Raw genomic sequence first — 25,522 nt, forward strand, 5'->3', positions numbered from 1 at the left:
TGTGAACTGCTGAAGGGGAGGTCGGTGTGTGCTGCATGGGCTACTGTGTGCTGCCAGGAGCGGCCGGTGGCCAGCGTGAGTGGCCGGCAGCTGGTGCAAGCTGCTGTGAGCTGCTGCAGGCTGCGTGAGAGGTTGGTAGCCAGCGTGAGTGGCCGGCAGCTGGTGCGAGCTGCTGTGAGCGGCTGACCAGTGACTGGCTACTGACTGCCTCAGCTGGGAGGGGCGGGATGCAAGGCTGATAACACCAGCAGGGGCCAGGGAGCCGTGTCCTACACATCTAGACTGGGAAACGATGGCCTGAACAGGAGTTGGGGGACCGGTGAGGCTGAAGAAGGGAAAAAAAGTAAAATAAAGGAAATTATTAAAAAAAAAAAAAAAAGAAGATTGATCAGTTGAGATTTTCCAATTGGAAAAGGAAAAATGAAGAGAAATGAACAGAGCCACAGAGACCTGTGGGACACCATTAGACCTACAAACATATGTGTAATGAGTCCAAGAAGAAGAAAAAAATGGCAGAAAATAATTCCAGAAATAATGGCAAATAAACTTCCCAAATTTGGTTCATAATAGCATCCTACATATAAAGAAGCTCAACAAATTCCAAGGAGGGTAGCACAAAGGGAACCATACCTAGACACATCAGAGTTGACTTGTCAAAAGCTGGGGGAAAAAAAAGAAGCTAAAAATAGAAAAGAAAATCTTGATAACACTATCAAGTATGAAGGAGCCATAATAAGATTAACAGCTGATTTCTCATCAAAAATAATGGATGCCAGAAGTTAGTTGTCTGATGTACTCAAACTGCTTGAAGGAAAAAATAACTGATGACCAAAAATATTGTTATCTAACAAGACTGTCCTTCAAAAAATTAAAAGCAAAATAAAGACATTCCCACAATAATATGGTAATAACTATGTGTAGTCCCAGTGGGTTCTAAACTAGTCATTTAGACTAGTTTATTTAGACTAGTTTAGGGGATCACTTCTTAAATATATAAATAACTACTATGCTGTACACCTGAAATTAATATGACATAATACCGAATTTCAACTGTAATTGAAAAATTAAAAAAGGGGGAAAAGGTGAAGGGGAATAAGAGATCCATTTTTAGGTATAAAACAAGTAAGTCATGGGGATGTAATACACAGCATAGGGAATACAGTCAATAATATTGTGAGAGCATAGAATGGTGTCAGATGATTGCTGGGCTTATGGTGACACTTCTTTAGGTATATAAATGTTGAATAATTACTGTGTACCCCTGGAACTAATATACTATTGTATGTTAGCTGTATCTTTAATAAAAAATCTTTAAAAAAAGACATTCCCAGATAACAATGATAAAGAGAATTCATTTCCAGCAGACCTGACTTATAAGACTTATTAAAGGAATTTCTTGAAGCTGAAAAGAAGTGACATCAGACAGTAACTCAAATCAACACAAAGGACTAGAGACCAATAAAGGTAATTACATAGTAATTATAACAGATAGCATAAATATATTTTTCCCAATTTCTTCTCTTAACTGATTTAAAAGACAATTGCATAAAACAGTAAATGCAAAATTACAGTGTTGGACTTATACAAAGACAAAAAATATATGACAGTAGCAGCACAAAGGAATGGGAGGAAATGAAGCTATATTGGAGCAAGGAAATGACACCAGGCAGTAGAAGATAAAGAACATCAGAAATGGTAAATACATAAGTAAATACAAAAGTCTGTAATTATGTATGTTCTCCCTTCTCTTAATTTCTTTAGAGGACATAAAGTTACATAAATCAATAATTATAACATTATATTGTCAGGTTCATAACAGATACTATATACATAGGTATGACAACAAGCACAAAGGAAGAGGGGAGGCAATGAAATTATACCAGAGCAGATCTTCTGTATTTTAACAGTTATTAGTATTAATTTTAAGTATATTATGATAAATTAAGATATGCATATGTAGTTGCATATGTAATTCTTGCAACAACCACTAAAAAAATAACTCAAAAAATATAACATGGCCCAAAGTTTAAGATTATCTGAGATGGTTAGGAAGAGTAGTTATAAACAGAACATGTCCGTAGCACTAAGGTTAATTTAGGTTTGTTTTGACAATTTCATAGAGTAAGAAATAGGCTTACCTGAGATACACCTGTCATGTGCCAATGAGATCAGAGGCACATTGGCTTTTCCTATGTAAATATTCTCTTGGGTATCACTATCATCAAACACATAAAAACTCAGAGACTCTGACTTAAGGTATCGATCCAAGTCCGTAGTCATTGGCACTGGGAAACACATGTGATCATCAAACTGTGGGTCATTGCTGCTGGGGATGATGGCTGTGTCATGGTCTGCAAAATCAAAAAACTGGTACACGACATATGGGTGTGGCTGCAGGTTGCTCGCTCGGGACGGCAGGTGGTTGCAACATCTCACTGTAATATGAAGTTCGTTTAAGTTGCCATCGGCGCAGTCAGTAGAACTAAGGTGAGCAGTTTTGGGTGCTTGCTGACTTAACTGGAAAAACATACATATTTATATTATAGTAATAATACAATGAAAATATAAACATCAGTTGATAACCCCCAAACAAAATAATTTTGTAAATGGACAAAAACCTGCATATTTTCATTTCATAGTGAATTTCTCAGTAAAAGCCTCTTGATTCTTATTCAACACCAATATTCACTGGAACATGTGTGAACAAATGATCCTATGCTATTAGCAATAAACATAGAAGACTGAACATACGTTTAGAGATTGCTGTTAAAACCAAATAAAACCAAGGAAAAGGGAATCTGATGCTCTTTAATTCTATTTAATAACTAACAAGTAAAGTTAGCAGATGGGTCCAAAAATGAATGTTCTCTAGTTCACAATTTTATTAAGAGCTAATCCTTCGATCATTCCAGCTATGTGATCATAGCCCATTCTTTGGTGAGAATCCAATAAATTTGATGGCCCCTCCTCCCTCCCTGAGACAGAATCTGTTTATATTTGGGTTGGCCCTCATCCTGAACCAAGCAGATACCTGAGGCCAAGATTAGCCATTATTTCAAAGGCCAACTGTTATAAGAACAAGAGAACAGAATCAGAGATAAACTTGGAGGGGATAAAAAGCTAGGACTGGGAGGACATTTCAGAAGAGAGATGAGCATAAGGACGTTATTAGGCAGGGCTGGAAACTGCCCTATGGCCCCTCTGCTCAGGTAGCCAGTGCACAGGTATTTTAGCAAACAACTGCACTGACTGTCAACCCTACCATAGCTGATGTGATCTGGGATAAAGAAATGTTAGTGTTTCAGTGCTTTGTTTATTTAGTATTGGAGAATTCTCTACCTTCCACAAAGGGACCCCTCTTTCGCTGCATTTCTGAATCTGAATTGTGCATCTGGGACCTCTGACTCTAGAGAAGTTTACTGGAGAAGAAACAATAGAACCTGTCTTAATCTCCTTAGTGGAGACATCTGGTGATGTGGAGGCAGGAAATCTAGAAAGGGACTCACAATACTGCTTTCCCAGAGCTAGTGTGCATTTCAGCTATAGAAGGTTGTTGAGTGGAATAATTTACAAAGTACCCCCTCCACTTCTTCCATGAAGTCTACCCACAAAAGCAGAAATTCTAACAGTAAAAGATCATTCAAGCCACAAGTCAAGAGTCTAAAAACCTTTAAATACAAAACTAAATAAATAATCTGGTATTTCTATTTCTAATGCCCCTTTCTATGACAGCGATTCCCAAAGTGTGTTCTGCAGAATTGTAGTCCAGAAAGATGGTCTCTGAGAAAGAGGTGCCATTCTTACTTAAGTTTGGGAATCAATGTTATATTAGTCATGATTCTTTAATTGCAAGTTATAGAAACTAATTACATCTAGCAAATATAATAGAAAGGGTCTTTAACATAAGGCTATAGGGCTATTTCATGAAATTGTTATAGCAGAAAATGTGGTTGGGCCTTAGGAAGTAGTAGGACTGGAAAACCACCAGAATTCACTCTTCACTCAGTTTCCATTTTCTCTGAATGTGTGCCCATTATTCTCTCTCCAGACCCATTTTCTTTCCTTTGCTGGTTAACATGGTACAAAATGGCTGCTCCATAGCTCCTAATTTTACATGTTCCAGGAATGGAGAGTCTTGCCTTCTCTTTATCTTGGGCAGCAGAATCTGATTGGCTCCACTGGCTTCAGGTGGATATTCCTAATCATTAGTTACAGTTGGGTGGAGACTGGGTGAGGACAGGGTCATCAGACAGAAGCTTGCAGCAGCGGGCCCAGCCCCTTAGATTAGCCGTGAGGGCAGTTCCAAATGAAAAAGAGATATTTATGACTCGAGGAGACACATTCCAAAACGTTTCTACTATATTCTGTCCCGTTCTTACTCAGCAGAACCACATACTTTACGCTTCCTCTTGAGATTCGTATTACACACGAGAATTCCTAAAATCAGGGGCCCTGTTGAATTTTGCTCAATTCAGTGCTTTCTGCATTCATTGGATCATGGAATTCTTTTGGAAATACGGCCATTAAGACTCCACAAAACGTACTTTGGACAATGCTACCTTGAGTAATTGCAGTGAAATGTCCAGCTCTCAGTAAGAGAATATTTGTTTTGTATTCTTGGCATTTCAGAAAAGTAACAGGGGGAAACACTTTGAAAGAAGAATAACAGACAGTCCAATAAAAGCTACTTATTTCCTTAACAGTAGAAAGTATAACGAAAGTCAGTTGACGTGTGATAATTATATTCCAATTCTATTTTTCAAAAGCATCCTGGGTAGTAGCACAAGGATGTCCCTTTGTAGTGATGAAACAATTCTGTATCTTGACTGTGGTGGTAGTTACATGAATACATAGACATGATAAAACTGCACAGAACTCTTCCTTCTTCTCCTCCTTACCCACACATGTAAAACCTGATAAAATCTGAATCAGGTCTGGGGCTTAGTCAATAGCATTGTACCAATGTCCATTTCCTGGTTTCGACGTTGTACTGCAGTTATGTAAGATCTTACAACTAGGAGAAGCTGGATGAAGGACCTCTCTACTATTTTTGTTACTTCCTGCAAGTCTATGAGTTTCAAATAAAAAAGTTAGAAAAAGCCACTTGATGGTTGTGAAAGAAAATAATTCCAGTTTAAAGCATGACATATAAAGAAATATTATAACATTTCTATGTCATAAAAAGGTCTTAAAAGCAAGCAAGCTTACCCATTGTGTTTGCTCTGGCCCCTTAAAATTTGATGTTATATATCCCAAAGCCTTTGCCCGTTCTCGATAAAGTCGAATTGCTTGGTCCATGGGAACTCTTAATTGGAACCAGTATTCTACTGTGCCAAAATTTGGGATGGCTCCTTTAGTTCCTACAAATCAACACATAATTTGCTGTTAAAACAGTCTCATAAATCAAACTATATACCAGTAAAAAAAAATACATCACTGGTATTACATTAAAACTATAAATTTTATGCTGAGTAAAATAATATATGACTTGCACAAATGATGTGTGATTGGCAAATTACGGAGATGAAGAAAATAAAGTTACTTCTGCAAGTATGAGTTTCACTCCATGTTAAATGGTATTAAAGAGCTATGTCAAACTATGTTTGAGATATACCAATTTATACTAGTTCAATCATTCTGAAATATAAAAAAAATCAAATATTTCATAGATTCTATTAAATGCTGCAGTACATTTTTTAAACAAGTTGCACTCAATGTAGTCTGACAGATACAATATGAAACCTCAAAATTACAAATATGACATTCCACATTGTAATTCAACTTTCAAGAAATCTGTCACCTTTCCACTCTATTGTGTCACAGGTACAGGGAACAATGCCATAGCTAGGCCACATATAGATTGTATGTAGCATACCCATGTATGACTTGGCCCTACCCCCCCTCAGGACTCCTTTCAACTCAGACATCTCTTCATCTCTCTTCTTCTATAAAGATTTCCTCTATGGCTCCTGGGAGACTTAAAAGCTCTCTGATTCCTTCACAGAAAGGAAGTATACATCCTCATTAGGGCAACTGACTGCTTTGATACAACCGTTTACCAGTCTATTTCTCCACCACACTTTAAGTTTCTGGAGGGCAAGGGCCATGATTTCCACTGATATATTCCTACCAGAGGGACTAGTACATAATGGATATATAGTAGTATAATTAGTACTTAAACAAAATTAGTGATTCAAAGTTATTGTTGATAGATAATATTCTATACATAAGCTTTCCCAAACATGTTATAAAAAATATTACCCCATTCTCTCCTTCTTCATCACTTTCTTCCTCGCGAATGGATCACCTTCATCAACATGTAAACATGATTCAAATCCACCATTATTTGAAAACATTGTCCTAAAAGACGACTATTGACACATACACATATTGGCTTCTATATGTATAACATTTTGGGAAAAGAATTTGACACATCCACATATTGGCTTCTATATGTATAACATTTTGGGGAAAGAATTTGTAGCTTTTGGGGCGGGAACCCAGGGTCGCTGGGGGACAGGGGTGGAAGGTAGACATTTTAGAGTCTAAATGTTTGTGCCTTTTTGACTTTTGAATCATTAATATAGTGCCTATGCAGTAAATCACTCAATTGATCAAACAAAACTCCCTCCCCAGAACTGAAGTCGCCCGCCTTCCTCCTTGAAATGGTCTCTTTACTCAGCCTCTAGGATAGTGGATACTCTGGGTTTGCCTCCTACCTCAGTGGCCATTCCTTAGTTTCCTTTGCTCGCTCTTCCTCTTCTTACTGAACCCTAAATTTTGGAGTTTCCCAAGGCTTAGTCCTTTGCCATCTTCTCTTTTTTATGCACATTCACTCTCTATGTGACTATCTAGGCACAAGGCTTAACGTATATTCTATATGCTAGTGACTGCCACTTTTATCTCTATGCATGACCTTCAGCCTAGTGTGTCCAACTGCTGATGGGACATCTCCACTTTGCAGGTCAACCTTAACTTGTTCAAACGCAATTCTTGATTTTCTTCTTCAGACTTTTTCCTTTCCCAGGCCTATCTCAATAAGTGGCCTCCCTGTTCTGCTAGTTGCTCATGCCAGAAATTCTTGCCTCCTCTATTTCCCTCATTATTCTACATTCAATTGATTATCTAGTCTTGAAGAAAGAGTTAATCAGACATACACTTATAACCATTTCTTATCATCACTTTCATTACCATCTTAATCCAAGCCACCATCATATTTTCACAGATTAATGCAATAGCCTGAAAACGGTCCTATTTTCCCTCTTGGTCCATACAGACGATTCTTCCTACAGCACTCAGGGTGATTTTTCTAAAACTGTGTGTGATCAAGTCACTTCCCTCCTCAGAATCCTTCACTGACTTTGAACACTCAGAGGGGAAAACAGTCAAATCTGAACTCACCATGACTGACAATGGCTCTACGGTGCCATGTAGGATGGTGTGGTCTTTGCCTTTGTTCAAATCTCATCTGTGCTCCAGGACCGGCCTTACTGTTCTTCCCTTAGGCCTTCATACTTGCTGTTTCCTCTCCTGAAACATTCTTCCCCTGGATCCTGGAGTGAATCTTTATCCAGGTCTTTACCAACATCACCCCTCGGGAAGGCCCTTATCTGAATTAGCAACCTTCCATCTCTGTCTATAGCCTTTGGCCCTGATTGTTTTTCTTCACATCTCATGATATATACACCGGGGGTGCCAAAAAAATGTATACAAGTGGACACTTTGATCAATGTTGCTCAAGCAGTAGTTCGCCATAATCGGAAGTGTCTGGATGCTGATGGGAACCACTTTGAGCACCTCTCGTAATTGCAGAAGTCAAACGTGACTTGTATTCATCTTTTGTGATTGGGATATATTGAGTATTACAATTTGAATCCAGTTTTTTCCTTTCTTAAAATGTGTGTCCAGTTTTTGGCACCCTCTGTATGTGTGTTATGGCCGGTCTTGTCCTCTAGAAGGTAAGCTATATGAAGGCTGGGGCTCTGCCTTATTTACCACTGACCACTGTATTCCCAGTGGCTCGTAACGGCGATAACAAGATAAGCTCTTAAAAAAATTAGGTCCTGTCCTTGCCCTAAAGGTTACCTAGAACCTGTAAGAGAAGATACTAATGTGGAACACCACGTTAGAATATGAGCCAAATTAGTGATCCAAGCATCAAAAGTTTATAAAATCGCACTTACCAACCAAACTTGCTGTGCAAAAGATTCGACCACTTTTTTCGAGAATTTCATGGAATCTCAACTGACATGCTGCAATTGTTTCATAATCTGTGCTGTACGCTTGGTGGACCTCAAGAGTGACCGTATTCTTCTGAATATATTGTAAAAATAAGTCATTCACATGAACAAGATACTGAGAAGTAAAGTTATATTCTGGGTGAAGACCTCGCACTAGGGGAGTTGTCTGTAGTTCAAAGTCATAGAAAGCATAGGTACAGAAAGTGACAGGCTCCTTATCTCCAGATGCCTGTAAAACTTCAGAAGAAAAGGTTACTTTGCTGATACTGATTTCAAATAGGTTTTCGCCCCGTTCTAAGCGAATGGTTTCATCAAATTCATCAACAGAGTCGTCTGGCATGATTTCTGGTTTAAATTTGTACTGTTTGGTGCCATAGGCAATATCCTTTAATTGAGCTGCAAGAGAAGACACACAGTTGAGAGATTTAAAAATACTGACATATGAAGATACAAACTGGCTTCTGAAGTGGTAGGAAGTTTGAGTACTTTTGGTGAATAGTCTCCATCTTAAATTCTATGAGTATACTGTTTTTCTGTAAAAAATACTGTATTACCCAGAAATTCATCATCTGTTTTGTTATCACTTATTATACAACAAAATTACAACTTACATTGTAATGCAGGCTATATCAGGGAAGAGGGGAAAGACAAACCAGGCCTCTGAATAAGCAGCTGTGCATTCCACCTATTCCTCTATTATATTCCTTCGTCGATTTCTCTTTCCTCTGGCTCCTTCCCTTTAGCTTCCTAACATATATACTTTTCTATTTTGGGGGGTGATGGATATGTTTATTATCTTTATTATGGTGATGGTTTCGCTGGTGTGTCCATAGGCCAAAACTCACCAAATTGTATACTTTAAAGTGTGTTCATTATATGTCTATAAAGCTGCTTTAAAAAAAGATAGAGCTTTCTAGATACACATTTCCATCATGTAATATCCAAATTTCTAGAAAGAGTAATGTGTACCTATGTCTCCAAATCATCTAACAGACACTCTTCAACATCCCACGAGCAGAGTCTACCTCACTTTTCCCGTGAAACTACCCTAGAAAAGGTCACCAATAACCAAGGAATTGCCAGATCGAATGCATTTCGGTCCTTGTGAGACTTGACTTGTCGGCTTCATGGGCACTGATGACCGTGTTCTCTCCTCTGAACTTCTGTTCTGCTTTGGCTTCCATGTCAGCATCTGCCCGGCAGCCTCTTCTCCTGCCTCTCTTCTCAGTCTTTAATGGTTTCTTTATCTGCTACTTTGCAGTTCTGTTTTTATCCTCTTCTTAGTCTATGTATTCTCATGGGTAGTCTCATCCCCTTTTGTGATTTCTGCTACTATCAATATGCTTACATTTCTGTTTTTAATTCAGATTTCTTTTCTGAATTCCAGACCCACCTATAGAATGGCTTGCTGAGCCTTCTATCTAGATATCCCCGGGGCATATCAAACTCAATATATCCAAACCAGAATGTATCATTTTCTTTTCTAGTAATTTCTGTGCTTTGCATCTCAAGTGATGGTGTTAGCATTCACCCAGTTGCCTAAGTTGGGTACCAGAGTCATTCTAGTTTCCTCTTTTTCATTTCCTCTCCCCACATCTGTAGGGTCACAGCCAACTCTATTTCCTAAGGCTAGCAGATCTGTCCCTGTTATCTTTGTCTCCACTGACACGACCTTACTCACACATTCAGTGCTTATTACCTAGATGAACCCAAACTGCTTCCTTCCTTCTTATCTCACTCATTCTTCCCAAGACCTAAAGCATTAACTTCTAAAATGCAGTTCTGGGTGTATTACTCCCTGCTTTAAAAAATCCCTTAGTGGTTCTGTAGGTTAGTAAGGATCAGACTCTTGAGGGTGGCAAACAGGGCCACCATGATTTGGTTCTTCCTGGCCTGATCGCCAGGCTCTACGCCCTTTATTCAGCCCGAGTTCCCAGGAGATGGATCCACACGCAACTGCACACATGAATACGGCTGCTTCACACGTGGGTCCTCTTTACCTCTTTTTCATTTCCTCTCCCCACAATGCCTTTTACTGCTTCCTTCTGCTTCATGGGAATTCTGCCATCTTTAAGGACTCCAAACCTACTGTGTGCAGTCTTCCCTGAATCTTCAGGAGTAAACAGGCATTCCTTCCTCAGTGTTTCCTCAGTACCTTTTGTATTTCCCTAGCTCTACAGTTTTCATGGAAAACTCTATTTACTTGTTCACATCTTATGAGTTTCTGGAGGGTGGTGCTTTCCCCTTATTTGTATTCTCACCAATGAACACTTTGCTTAGGATGTTTACGGACTGAGTCACTGAGTCACTGGATTTAAGGAACAGATAAAATATATTGGTAAAGACTTAGTAAAACTTGAAAGGAATGAAAATCCCAAACTCTGTGACCTCTGTGTTATTCAGGAAAATTCCATCAAGCAAATTTTTATTGAGTACTACTTGAAATACAAGGTACACACTGCTCTGTGACTTCTGGAAAACCCTGTTCAGTCAAGCAGTGGTTCTCAAAGTGTGGTCTGAGAACCTCTGAGGGTTCCCTAAAATCGTTCTGGAGGTTTGTGAGATTAGAACTATTTAAAAAATAATACTAAGATGTTATTGCCTTTTTCATTGTTATTCTCTCACAAGTGTATGATGGAGTTTTCCAGAACCTACATGACATATGATATCATAACGGATTGAATGCAGAAGCAGATATAAAACTCAGCTGTTTTCTATTAAGCCAGACACTAAAAAGATTTGCAAAAATGTTACACAATTTAAAAAATTTAAAAAGATTTAAAACAATGTCACTCTTCTCACTTTTTTCCCCAGTGTAGAAAATATAGCTTTTAAAAAATAAATACCGTAATTTATGTTACCATGTAACGGGTTTATTATTATTTTTTTAACATGACAAAATAAATATTTAAAAAATTTCTCACTTCGAATTTCTAAATATCATAAATATAACCCACATAAACAAAAGGTCTTTGGAATTCTCAGTAATTTTTAAGAGTATAAAATTACTGCTGACAGAGGTCACTGAATTAAGCATTGTATGGCAAGGGACATGAAAGAGAGATAAAGTACTTATCGTTGTAGAAGTAATACTATAGTTACAGAGAATATGCGAAACTCCAACAGTGAAGAACATGTACATAATATAATCCCCAAACATGTTCTCAGCACATGAGATAAATCGGTAAGTGCTCAGATAATGTTTTTCAAAACATAGTCTTTCACCCCCATCTGAATTGCTTGGAGTTATTTCTCAAGATACAGAATCATGGCTCCCAGGTCTAGGGCCAGGGCCCAGGAAGCGGCAACTGAAATGAGTTCCCCACGTGGTTTTCCTATTTGCTCAAGTCTAAAAACCACTGCAAGGGCATTTCAAGTAGAGGACTAGCTGTGCGTACTGGGAGCCTGCTCCCTGGCGCAGGTGTGCACTGAGTTAGACTCCGAAGCAGGGGAGGGTGTATTGGGGAAGCAGGGGAGACAGGGGCTTCATGTGGGGCAGACAGAGGCACAAGGAGGGGACTGACAAAGAGCCCGCAGACTTGCTAAGACACATGGTTTCCTTAGGAGAGAAGTTAGAAATGAGGTGGTACATTTAGTCTGAGATATTTTAGGAAGGACTTTCGAAATCTTGCCTGCAAGCAACACTGAATTCAAAAAGCAGTAGGGAGTGACTACAATTCAGGAGTAGAAAAGAGTCAGATAAAAAAACCACTTTTCTGGTAAATTCTTCTTAGAGTTATAAATTAGAAAATAAATAGAGCAAAAAGAAATTGTGAGTGCAGATTTGGATGACATTTTCAACTGTTAGAAAATCCATTCACCTAGTTTGTACGGACAAAGAATTGTGTGCAGTGTACCTTCCAGCTTCTGGATACGTGCAGCCCTGAGATCAAGAAGATGAACATATTGTTCCACTTTGAGTTCATAATCTTGCTGCAAATTTTCCATCTTCTGGGTCACTGCCTCAACTTCCATCTAAAAAATAAGAGATAACAAACTTCAATACTTACGATTAGTTCCATTTTCATTTTTTACAGCAAGCCTGATTCGAGCATTTTCTAGATCCTGGGGATGTCAGGAGCTGTAACCATAGTTTCTCGACCTCAAATAGCTTACAGTTTGGAAAATTATGTTTGGCAATGCTCATAAATCAGAAGTAAAATCAACAAGACTCCGGATTCCTTTTTGTGGAGGTGATTTCCCCGTTTGTTAAAGGCTGTCGTTGTGGTTGTGTATAACAGGATTGTGGCAGGGCTTCAGGATAACGATAGCCATTTGCTTAATGTGCTAACACTTAGTAAGGGGGAGTTCATTGCCACTGTTTGTTCTCTAAAATCAGGGACTTAAAAAATGTATTTGCTTTTAAACTATTTATTTCAAGGATGTGGTTATAAGGCACAATTCCAGGCATGTGATAACACACATGATAATAGATTAGACTCGTACATGGTAATACATAATACTGCTTAGAAAAGTAAATCGCCAGTAGAATATTAGAGGAAACTTATTCTCCCAATTTAGCGTATTACATTACCTGATAATCTTTATTAATTTTATGTTGCATAATTAGCATGTTTCTTGTCTTTTCAAGTTCTTGCACTGTTTCTGCATGAGTTGCTTGCAGCTCTCTCATGGAACGTTCTAGATCTTTACTGATTTTATTGTCTACTTTCTCTAAAAAGGAAAGGTCTCCATTTTTTTGTGATTTTTGAGCCTAAGACAAAAACATGTTTTATTACTGAAACAAGAGTTTCTAAAATGTAATCACGTGACATGGATATAGCAAGGAAAAATCATTAATTGAAAACAGATATATTTCCATTTTCCATCAGGAATAAAGTAGTCTTAGTATAGAAAATATATTTGGATAGACATTTGGAACAATTATAGAGAAATCAAAAAACAGTTTATTACTTCATGACATAAAAAAAGAAATCATGTACATTTATTTCTATTTCTTCATTTGATTAAAATCTACACTGTGATGATCTAAAAGGAAAGAAATGCATTTCTCATATCTTCTTGTAAATAACAGAATATCCTAGAACTGGAAAATATCTTCTGGTAACACATATAATTCAATATTTTACTTAAAATAATAGCGTGTACCAAGGTTTCTTAGAACAGAAAATAGATTAGTTTTATAATAAGTAAGGCATGTAAAAGTAAAATGTTTGTTACCGTTGGAGAAAGTGCTTCAAACAAGAGTTTTTAAGGTCTATTTTAATGTAATTTTGATATCATCATGAAATATGTATATGCTGTAACTAAATGTCACCTGACCACTTTCCTGAATAATTTATTCTCCAGGGATAAGGGTTACAGATAAGGGTCTTCATTATGCTGAAACAGTTATATGTAGACATGAAATTCATGGTGAAGTTCAGAAAGTTACCTTTATAAGCAGGAGAGCTTCACTCAGTTCATCAGCATTAATATCACTCTCCTGCAAAAGTCAGAGTTAGGTAAAAGCTTATAATGAGATATTAATGGAAAGTACAAGAGACATTCCAAGTATGCAGCTTATCCTCATGGAACATAAGCTGTCTGACAACCTGAATTAATAAACTAAGTAATATATTTGTATTCTTTTGCTTGACCATATAGTGTTTTCTCTATGCATAAAATATGTAGATAAAAAATTTGGAGCTTACTTCCTAAATAAGAAAAGAGTTCACCTGGTTGTAAAACTTCATGCGGTTTTTAAGTTCATCAAGTTGCTGCTTTTGTTCCAGACACTGTAACTGTTGTTCTCTATTTTCTTGCATCAGTTTCTCATTTTGGTCTTAAAAATAAAGTCACCACAATTAGAACGGTAAGAGAATGAGGTATAAGAACACATTTTAAGTGACTGTAATTCCTGCTACACACCAAGCTCGATCAAGTTACTGTTCTGGTCTGAGAGGAAGCTGAGCTAGCACCCAGACACGGGCAGCAGGGGAACGAGGAACAAATGAACACTCTCATGTGTCTGCCATATGACTCACTTGCTTATCAAAAACTGAAGACTTAAGTTCATAGTATTAATGTAAGGAAATTGTGGCCTCTGGGACTTCAAAGGCACATTCTATCTAAAATACCTAAGAAAATATGTTTCTAAATCTATGATTTTTACCTTACTTATTAAGGGTCCTGAAATGAAAGGCATGCAAAATTTTTTTTTTTTGGTCTTTCAGTTTTTTTGAGTTCCTTAAATTTTCTTTCCCAAACAAGATACTTTCTCTGGTAATAAATCCTCAATTTTAATCATTTACACTTTCAACAAATCTGTTAAGATAGGAGAAATGGATTCTCAACCAGTGCGTGGCGGTATCAATAATAATTCATACGTGTTCTTTATGAGCTCATGACATTAGTAGGACATGAATTCGGAGCTATCATTAGGGAATGAAGGTAGGTCACGTTTCCCGAGGTACTCGTTTGCCGTGACTCACAAACAGGGGTATATGACAGAGCCACAGAAGACAGTAACTCCATAAAGAGATTCATTTTTCACTTCCTGCACGAAGCATGCTTTAAACTAAAAAAACAAACAAAACCAAAAGCATAGTAGCTAACAAATGTATTCTTTAGTCTCATGTTCTTAAGTGTTCTCTTCAATGGAGGTCACTGTCCTGGTCAAGCCTCCTCCTTTTTGGCTCCCTGGGGATTACCTAAACCATGTCATCCAAAGCGTCGCCATTAATTTCATCCTGCTCTCAAAGATTTATGTTTATCCTAAGCCCTCAGTTCAAGTTGTACATTTTTGTTTTCCTTTTCTTAAAAAAAAAGTAAATCAACATATTTGCCAAGAATTCTTTACATGAATACATTTGTACACTGACTTCATTTTATACAGAAATATGTTTCTGACTTTCCTAATGCTTTGTGTTCTGAAGCTAGAAATAGTACATTTAAGTAAAAAGTTTAAATACACAGTTAAGAAGCAATGGAATACATGTGGATATAAATTTCAATGTCACATATTTTCTGGCAAACTAAAAAGTAAACAACAAACAAACAAACAAAAAAACAGTGACTCTAGAGTATGCAGAGATATTATAATATCAAATATATAAACATCTTTATCTTACTGATGAAAGGTTAAAGGTTATCCTAGACTAAATTGCTATTATTTCGTGAATAAAAAATATTCGTAATATTTCGTAAATGAAAAAATTTTCAAATGTGGACAATCCTTGGAAATTTTGAAGGCAAAAATCAAATACTTGTCATTAAACTAAAAATTAGGATTAATAATGAATGTGAATTCTTATGAGATAACCTTGCTGTTTGTTTAGAGAGTAGAATAAGAACGTAAAATGCTTTATTTTATGTTGATCAGGTGAAAACAACATCTAGATGGAGTAATTAGGTAACAAAAAGAAGGTAAATATAGTCAGAAGGATGGAAAACCAAAGGTCCTGAGGATACTATATCTTCCAAAACTTGTAGGGATTCTGAGGGTGAACCAAAATGTAAAGGACATGACTGCTCTATCTTCACCCAGACACAGTGTAATTTGATTATTATTTTTATGCTAGTTTTTCTATTGTTGCAGTTTTTCAGAGCAGGGTCCTAAGAATGATATGCTAGTATGTATAAATAAACTTATTCCAATGTTTCTTCCTTTACTGATGTTTGTTTCAACCACTATGTCCACAGATGTTGACTGACATTTTTAAAACTATGGCATTACTAATAAGAAAATAACTTAGTAGGAGAAGACATTATTGAATACCAGTAACTTTCTATCACATTTTATGTAGGATTAAACACTATATTTTTCCTTCCTTAACCTATTTATTGGGGATATAACTCCTAGGTCTTTAAAAAGTATGGAGATGGTATAGTTCAAAGAGGAAATAGACTTGCTGAATTATCATACGAAAAATCAAAGCACCCTGTACAAGATGAAAAACAACCTCCTTACCTTATGATTTGACAAAAAGCAGGTTAAACTAAACAGCATTTTATTCAAATGAGATAACATTTCACTCTTTTAAAATTATGTTCTTCAAGCACACCATTAATAAGCAGAGTACAGAGAACAATTCAACTAAACAATTTTCAGAACTCCTTTGTGCTAATATCTTCAGCTGTGATCAATATAACCATATGCATTATGCTGAATTATGCATTTCAGCTAAAGATAGAAAGGAACTTTCAAAGGCAGGCCCTTAAACACATGCAGTTAATTTAAGCATTAACCAAATGCAAACTGCATTTACATATCCTTCCCCACATATTCACACAATCTGAAACTAATTTGTACCTTGAATAAAGAGGTGAGTATTCTATAAAAATAATTTGCCAGTTAGATGAATGACTACAAGAAGCCAGGGAAACATCTTCTGGCAAAGAACACTCGATACATGAAAAGGCAAATGTGTAAAGAGACTTCAAAGTAAAATTAAACAATTTCAAAATTTGTAAGACAAAAAGGAACTTTCTCAATATTAAAAAGTGTCCTTAAACAGACAATTTCAATTTTTTTGCTTAGTGTTTCCCTGGAAAAAAAGGGTTAAAGGCGGTAATATTTTTCTTATAATCTATTGTAACATTGTCACAAAAAAAAAAAACACCCCAAAACTTAAATCATTTGGCCTGTAAATTTTAGGTATTCATGACAAAATACCTTAAAATAACAGTTGCATTAAAAATAAAGATATAGATCTAGCAATTTTTCTTAAGAAAATAAATGAATAAATGTACAATAATTTGTTTAGAAATATTTATGATACTGAAAAAACTAAAGCTATTTAAAAATTCATCAATAGAAGATTGTTAAACAATCTATGATACAACCTCACACTGGAAAACTATGACAGCCATTATAAACGATGCTGATGTGAACTTATATTAATACTCAAGGAATGATTTCACAATATAGTCAATAAAAAAGCATGTTATAAAACTGTATATACACAGAAAACTCTGGAAGGGCATATATAAAAATATTAATAGTGATTATCTTGAAAGTTGTGAAATTGAGTGATATTTAGAATTTGTTTACTGGACTTTCTAAAAACAGTGTACATGAGTTATTTTTATTATTCAGAAAATCCAAGAGACATAAGAACCAGTAAAAAAGACGATAAATGAAATGAACTAGTTGAAATAAAACAACTTAGCAATTGTAGCTTTAATAATTTATAAGAACACTCAGAATTCAACAACAATAAAGAGGTTTAAAAAAAAATCAAGATTCTATCCCTTTAAGAAGAGTTTTATAGAGATCAATTCAGATGTCTACAGGTAAGAATTTTGGAATTCTTGATATGTAGGGCCATACAGAAAGCATGGAAATCAGAAAAATGTATTTCATTTCTCTTTCCTTTAAGAATGAGAAATTTATGTTTTTTGGAAAAGAGAGAGAGAATATAGAGCACTTCCACTTCCTTCAGTGAACAAGAATTTATTGAGCAACTACTAAACAAAGCACTGTTAGGCAGTCAGTGTTGCATATTAAAATCAGAAACTATGTATCGACATAAAAACTTTTAAGTATCCACCCGGTCAGAAATCATGTCACCATTTTGCTCACAGTCTTCTAGAGAAAGATTCACATGTAATCTTTCATTAAATGTGATCACTCGGTGAGTAAATATTACATGTGTGTTTCATTGAAATTAAGACTACCTTATAAGATGTGTTGTTTCAGACGCCTCAAAAGGTTAAAAAAAAAGCATAACTTTTAACCATTGCCATTTATAAGATGGATTGTAATTTCAGAAATGTTAAAATGGGAAAAAAATCTTATAATGATATATGACATTGTGATTTAAATCAATATACAGAGCACTGACTAGATAAGTAATTTTTTTTTTTCACTGCGGGCATTAAACTTTTAAAAGTTCTCATGCAACAAAATTGCAAATGTTCCAAAGAAGCAACCTTATTATCACATTACTTGGTTTATCTAGTGGATGAGCAAACAGATACTGCAAGCAAGTAATTCAGTTCCCGTGTTGTGCATTTATGTGTAATGTATGTGTGTATAACACGGTAAATCAAACATCTACTTTAAGTATAATTTGACTTCTATGAGACAAGAAGGGTGACATCTGTGACTCGTATCGTATGATTATTATTTAATAGGGACATCTGGACAAGGCTTCCTGGTATTTAAGTTCACTGTCACAGAGAAGAATTAGACATCTCTTTATCAGAGAGATCTTCCCTGTCGGACCTACTTTCGCCGCTGTAGTCTTACTGCTTTGTTTTTATTCCCAGTGCACTTGCCACCACCTGACACAGTCCGTATTTATTTAATTCTTGTCAGTTTCTCCCTATTGAATTTATGCTGCATGAGGGCAAGGCCTTTGTTTCTCTCATTGCTGTATCCCCAGAACTTAGAACATACTGGTGCTCAATAAACACATGCTGACTGTTGAAGAAGGGCTCAAAATTTAGGAAAATATTAAACAAATGAAAGACAACCTGAATAAGAATAACTCTGAGAAAAAAAATAGTTCCTTTGGCGTACATGCTAGGATGGGTCAAGGAAAATTCTGAGCAACCAACCCACACGTGCAACTGCATAGCTGTGTGATACAGGCTGTGCCCCGGACAGCAGGGTGCCTGGCCAAACAGTAGGCGCCACAGTGAGGACCCACTGAGTCAGTGGGTAACAATGAATAAAACAGAAGTCTGAAACCAAGAAGCCAGTCGTCATTTCAGATGTACCTCTTTCAGTTTTTAATCTGTCAAGGATTTCGGTTTTGTCTGTTAAGTCAGATTTTAAGGCAGTCTCGAGCTGAGCAATCTGAACTTTCAGCTGCTGTTCCTTTAACTTCCATTGCTCTTCATGGGTCGCGCTGAAGGCACTGCAAAACACACGTGACATGCAAGGAAAGCTCGGAAATCGGCTTCAACCGAAAATAATAAAGAGAAAAGCTTTTAGTGGCACAGAGACCACTGTCATCATGTCTTAGGAATTAAGTAAACATATGCTGGTCTGCTGCTGTTGAAACCAAGGCGCCTTTCTCAGGCTGCGGTTAGGGAACATGAAAGAGTTTGTGGGATGAGCAAAGGAACTGGCCTTAATTTAGAGCTCTACAGTCAGGAAAGTTGGCAGTGTGCGGCTTTTGTGGGACTAGTGAAGGAATTCAGATACTGTACATACTCCAGAGGGATCCACAATTCCAAACCTCAGCCATCGACATCGGACAAAACCATTTTCTCCCACAGGAGGGTCTCCCACATATAGACCCTCTTCCTACAGAGAAAAGGGACTCTCCACCTGATCTTTAATTCTAGAATCTGAAACTGTCAGAGTCTGTGTTATTAACATTCACAAAATACTGGCCTCAAAGTGATAGCATACGGAACTACAAGAAGGCAATTCTGATATTAAGGAGTAGTGATAATGCAGTTTTTGTCCTAAAAAAACACCAGGCCATCGGCCTGAGAACAGTTTTACTTGTAACCTGATTAGGATGAAAACACAGTAAGAATATCTTGATAAGAATGACAAAGATAGAAATATTATTCCTCAATAAAAGAGTGACAGTTTAAACTATGGTTAAGATGTACCAGTGAGCAATACCCAGTGTGTCAGAAGAACTACACCATTGAAAAATAACAAATGGGACACAGAAGGTATGCAGTAAACTTTCGTTCAGGCCAGTGGTTTCCAAATGCTGGCCTCACCTAAACACTGGTGCTAGACCAGCTAAACTAAGACCACTTAGGGAGATTTGCAAATGAAGATCACGGGGCCCAGGAATTCCTACTTTTCTAAAGCTCTCCAGGTGACAGCCAGGTTTTGGAAAAACTGATCTTGATGTGTATTTCAGCAGAAAACTATTATCTGTGAAGCTTGATATGACTGAATAATTATCAGCAGCTTTGACCTTTCTACTTATTTTAAACCCAGTAAATGAAACAGAATTTTCTAAAATCTGGTTTCATACTGATGATGAAGTAAATGGAAAAAAACTTGTTATTGAAAACTGCCCTTAAACGTTGCTCCCAGCTAGTCTTGAGGTTTTATCCCAAAAGAGATACTTTTCTGGGAGGCATAGCTTTCAAAAGAACAAAACAAACATTGCACTAAAAAAATAACATAACCTTAAAAATAAATGGAATTCTAGAAGTTACCCTAAATATGACATCTGTTTCCTCTATCAGTGTTCTCGTTTCACATATGGAACCTTAAAAAAATGCATGGATCTGATATACCAGTATTTTAAATTACCTTTAAAAAAGGTACAATTACCGAGATTTAAATGAAATCCAAATACAATATGTACTTTAAATACTAAAGTTAAGAATATTCCTTTGCATTTTAATTTCTATATAAAGAACAAATACATTTTCTGTGTCTGGCCAAACTATATATAACAAACACTAACATATATATGCATGTAGGTGTGTGTGTGTGTGTGTGTGTGTGTGTGTGTGTGTGTGTGTGATATTATTAAAAACATGTACTACCCGGAAAAAAAATTAGCATGATGAAATAGGCACAACTATACATTATATCAGACGCCAAAAATGAGAAACAGTAGTGTTCCAATAGTATTAGTACCAGCAAAAAGATCACCAACAGTTAATCTGGCAGAAACATCAGAAGCTGTATGTGTTTAAATTAAGAACAATTTAGCAGCCTGGTTTTTCCAAACCCACAAAATACTAGTGTAAATCAGCGTAAGTCAATCTGAATTTAGTCCACTGCTATCTTCCCTCTAAATTTAGGATTACATTCCACTGGAGTTTCATGAGGAATTCCTTTTGAATTTACTGTATTCCTCTGTGCTCGGAGCCATCTGTGTAACTATAAATGGTGACCCACATCTGGCTCTGTTTTCTTTGTGAGGGCTGTGTACATGATTAAATCTGCATATGAGAACAGTCTTTGAGAACTTTTTACTCATGGAAACGTTTTTGTACAGCACCTTCAGTGACAATGGAGGGGGCATCGTAGCTGGTCTTTGTGCACATTTCGTTGTTACATTATGTTGCAGGAGTGATAAAATGTCAGTCTGCAGTGGGATGCCCACTGGGGCCTGTGGTCACTGGCATGAACACTGGCAGTGATGGGTCAGCATACTGTAGACACACACCCTTGATCAACGACATGGGAAGATCAAAATAAGAGCTGAAGAAGTCATCTCTACCCTAGGGTCTTTTTTCTTACAGGAGAAATTCCATCTATTCCAATGTTCAAGGAAGGACATCCTAATATGAGAGACAGGGAAGTGTAAACTCTAAATCATCCAGGAGGAAATCCATAGGTACTTTAGTTAGGGCCTAATGGAAATTAAACACATATTTACATCAAGGTATCTCACTGAAGAAAAAATGATGGCCCAAATGTCCTCAGTCTGACTTCTGGGAAGCACAAAGTGCTCAAAGAGCTTTTGTGATTCCTGGAAAATTGTCGGGGGCAGGTGTTCACTTTACAGAAATGCAGCACAGAGTCTCTGTGTGGTCGGCACTGCTCGCTTACATTTTGGATATTAGACGACTAACGCATTGTAAAAACTTGATTCACCCAGTTCTTTTAAAATGATTAATATCATCCTCAAAAACTAGACCAACTCTTTCTTTTTAATAGGCATTAGATTAGTACCTCTCAGGGAGTTAATATCTTAAAGTCACCTTTAACCGATTCTCTGGATCCAACCTCAACCTGACGAAATCTGAATTGGATGGTGGTGGAGATTGTGGGAGGGCAGGTGGGGACATTGCAAAGGGGTGGTGAAACCTACGTTTTCTGTTTTCTAGGTTATTCACATACATGACAGTTGAGAGGCCATTGCATTCATCAATTACATGACCCTAAAACCATACTAACTTCAAAAACAGGATGCAGCTTTACTATATGATAGTATAGAGTTCCTCTCTAACCAAATAGAAAGATTTAATTGCAAAAAATTTAATCTGTATTTTTAAATTGACATTCTGAAAGTTGTACTTATTTCTTGGCATTGCATCAAAAATGTTTGAGCATATTAAAAAAGCCTCATACCAAATACTAACACGAGGGCTTTTTTCTTACCAGATGATTCTCTAATATGTCATATGTCAAGTAATAAACACATTCAGAATTTCATTGGAAAGAGGAAGATGAGAATGCAATCTGCAAATCACATTTTTCTCCTGAAAACGAGCCAATTTTGGGATAACAAACAAATGCTCTCCTTTTAAATACATGCTCTCACTCTGACTAACCAAACAGGGAGGGCGTGTAGTTTGCGATGAGTGTTAGTTGTTGGCCACGATGAATAACAGTGTCTTAAAGCACAGAACGAGAAAGAATCTTAGGAACGATGCTGAGTTTTGCAGAGTTTGTTGCGTTTGTCTTGAGTTTTGTTGTTTCTACACTTCTGGACAACGTATATTAAAAATTGTATTAGAGGATTTTATTCTATTGACTATAGTGCGCTTGCTGGGTTTTGTGCTTAAGTGACGTGAATTTCTTTTTTGACACAAAATGTTTTGACATTCATTACACACATTTATTTCCACACAACTCACACAAAATTCAAGTGCAAGCAGTGTAATGAAGTCTGTTTTTAACGTGACAGGAAAAAAATGCAGCCCAAGCATAAAACATAAAACAAAACATTCAAAGCCAGATTGATACTCTTAGATCATCTTCTAATATGAAAAGATAAAGTTTCATGGTGATAAAGTAAATATGAGAAAAACATGTCTTTCTCAAAATTCCATTTATGCATTATTCCCAGATAAGTTTTTTATTCCTAGAAAGTATGTTCAGTAAATCCTCTAATTGGGCAGTAGTAGAAAATATGTAAGTAGTGGCCAATGGCACTTATTTTCTTGTATTAAGACCATGTTAAATTATATAAAATGATAAGATGTTGAAGATAAAAATTTCTCAATGTATGTTAGTTCTGTCATTCCACGAATGTTTCCCTTTTGAATATATTAGGTTGGTGTAAAAGTAATTGCAGTTTAAAATAAAGACAAAAACTGCAGTTACTTTTGCACCAACCTAATACAATTTTCTAATGCAATTAAAATCAGACAGATAGTGAGGCGCTGGGGGAAAAATTCAAGTTTTAGAGTCAAAAGAATTGGATTTTAGTCCTATACTGGAGTGTCAGCAATGCCACGCGACTCTGTACAAGTCTCACTTTTTCTTGAGTCTCAATTCCCTCATTTATAAAGCATGAGGATAACCCTTTCTCCACCATATAATATGATGGCTGTGTGACCTGTATACTGGAATTTGAATTTTTCATACACATCACTATGCTTAGATACATATCAATATAAACCTAGGTATGGTTCTGTGGAGATGGAAGTATAAAACAGGAGGTATAATAAATGCTTTGGGGAAAATTAATCCGGGCTGATGAGAGGAACCAGAGCAAAGCACTAGGGCCAAATGCTCCGGAAGAGGGTTGAAGGTACATCCTACACAAGGACTTTTAGGCAGCCTCGCCTTGTTGGAGAGCCCCAGATATCCTTTTAACTGATGTTTCAACCTGCTGCTGATAACCCTTAATACAACGAGCCACTGTGCAAAGATAATCAATACTAGTAGGCAAACAAAAATGACACATAGCCCTGGAATGATGCCTAACATGAATTTAGGTGTCTTTTCTAGGTAAAAAATAAAACGTATCTCTATACTCTTTAGGTGTGATTTGTTTAGTTTACAAAATGTAAATTTAGTTTACTAAACATAAAGTAGTTAAAAAGTTAAAGATATACTTATAGATGGCTTTTTTGGATGTGTCAGAATGTGATCAGTAGAAGCAAGCAACTGCTGACTATCAGCTCTAACATATGTATTTCAATATATATAAAAACGTGTATTTATCATTTACCAGTATCACATACAAAAAAGACTTTAAAACACACACATACAGATACCTGTATCACTTTCAACTTAGCTGGGGAGGAGAATTCTGTTTCTCACATTACCTGAAGAGATTAATTTTTAAAATACCCTCATTATGAAGCAGATTAAAAAACAAAACTGAAACAGCTCTTCAAAATTCGTCTTGAGATAAAGATGCTTATGTTACTCTTTATAAGGAATAGAGACAATGGTAAGCGAATACCTTTGCTTCCACCAAAAGAATCTCTTAGCTAAAGGCGGGGTAGTCCAATGGAAGGAACGAGGGCTTGGAGAGACAGAAAGAGGTTCATATACAAGCTTGATGACTTCATAGCTTTAAGAACATAGGCAACTTACTTAATTCTGTTGTAGTTTCATTGCCTGCAAAATGGGAATGTACCATATGCACAACTCCAGGTTGTTGTGAGGTATTTACAATAACGTATACAGGGCATTGAGCACAGCCCATGCTGGTTTACAGTGTGTGTTCAATAAATGGTAGCAGTTGTTACTGGTAACAAAGCGATACGGTTTTCTTAGTAAATAGACTACCACTCCGATTAAAGAACTCATTATCAATGCCTCAAAAAGCTTATTTTTCTTTTATAACACACACACACACACACACACACACACACACACACATATTCCTTGCAATCTTCTGTCGCTAACTCTTTAATAAACATCAGATTCTGACATCCACTGCTTTGATATAAGATTTCAAACACAGAAATGACAGAACACATGGAATCATGATTTACCTGTTATAAAGTTTATCATAGTTTTCTTTTAGGAGTTCCCTTTCCTTTTCTAAATCATTAATTCTATCTTGCAGCTAAAATGAAAAGGAAATTACACATTAGGTGATTATCATATGAAACAACATGGGGTAAAAAAAAAACAACACGAAAGGAGGTTAATATGTTTCAGTCGATTTCTAAATTGCAGCTGCTAACTAGTCTACTTAGATTGTCTGTATTTAATTTAGCACTGATTTTTTTCCAAGTTGTTAAGTAAACATGAAATTAATATTTCTGCTTTAATTTAGTAGAAACGTATGCACTGCTTTACAGCAACCTTTGCCAAAACTCAATAAAGAATGTGTTAAAAGCTTGCTGTGAAGTTTGGGGAAACATAATGTTTTTTACTTTCCTCCCTGATGAAGTCCATCATATTCATTTTGTATTAATTTCCAATTGGCTCATAAAAAAATAAAGGATTAATTTTTCTTTTGGTTCACAGTTGAAACAAAATGTCAATCACTATTTACTCTGAAGACACAATTTCTCATGTTACCTGGAATTTACAAAGAGCCAGTAGCACATCTTTTAAATAAATGAATGGAAAAAATAAAATTGTATACCTTGCTTTACCCGCATGAACTTTTTGAGAAATTAACTTGGAGTAATGATTATATCTTTCTGACTAAAATTCAGCTTTCTGTATTTGTTTCTAGTATTTATGTTTAAGTTTTATTCAG

General features: G+C 36.4%; 1 protein-coding gene across 3 annotated transcripts in view; it reads right to left on the reverse strand.

Annotated features, from left to right (window-relative positions):
• Nucleotides 1–25,522, reverse strand: part of RPGRIP1L (RPGRIP1 like) — an 89,440-nt gene that overhangs the window by 39,316 nt on the left and 24,602 nt on the right. For all 3 annotated transcript variants that reach the window (XR_013992087.1, XM_081030353.1, XM_081030354.1), the window contains exons 9-17: nt 24,804–24,877; nt 18,909–19,048; nt 13,919–14,025; nt 13,636–13,686; nt 12,775–12,954; nt 12,098–12,215; nt 8,184–8,636; nt 5,209–5,360; nt 2,139–2,517 (exon numbers count right to left, since the gene is read on the reverse strand). Coding sequence is in view for 2 of the 3 variants with exons in the window: in XM_081030353.1 (XP_080886479.1) it covers nt 2,139–2,517; nt 5,209–5,360; nt 8,184–8,636; nt 12,098–12,215; nt 12,775–12,954; nt 13,636–13,686; nt 13,919–14,025; nt 18,909–19,048; nt 24,804–24,877 (1,654 nt within the window). In the remaining variant the exon portion in view is untranslated. The remainder of the gene's footprint in view (nt 1–2,138; nt 2,518–5,208; nt 5,361–8,183; nt 8,637–12,097; nt 12,216–12,774; nt 12,955–13,635; nt 13,687–13,918; nt 14,026–18,908; nt 19,049–24,803; nt 24,878–25,522) is intronic.

Source organism: Rhinolophus hipposideros (genome assembly GCF_964194185.1).
Source record: "Rhinolophus hipposideros genome assembly, chromosome: 21".
Classification (NCBI taxonomy): Eukaryota; Metazoa; Chordata; class Mammalia; order Chiroptera; family Rhinolophidae; genus Rhinolophus; species Rhinolophus hipposideros.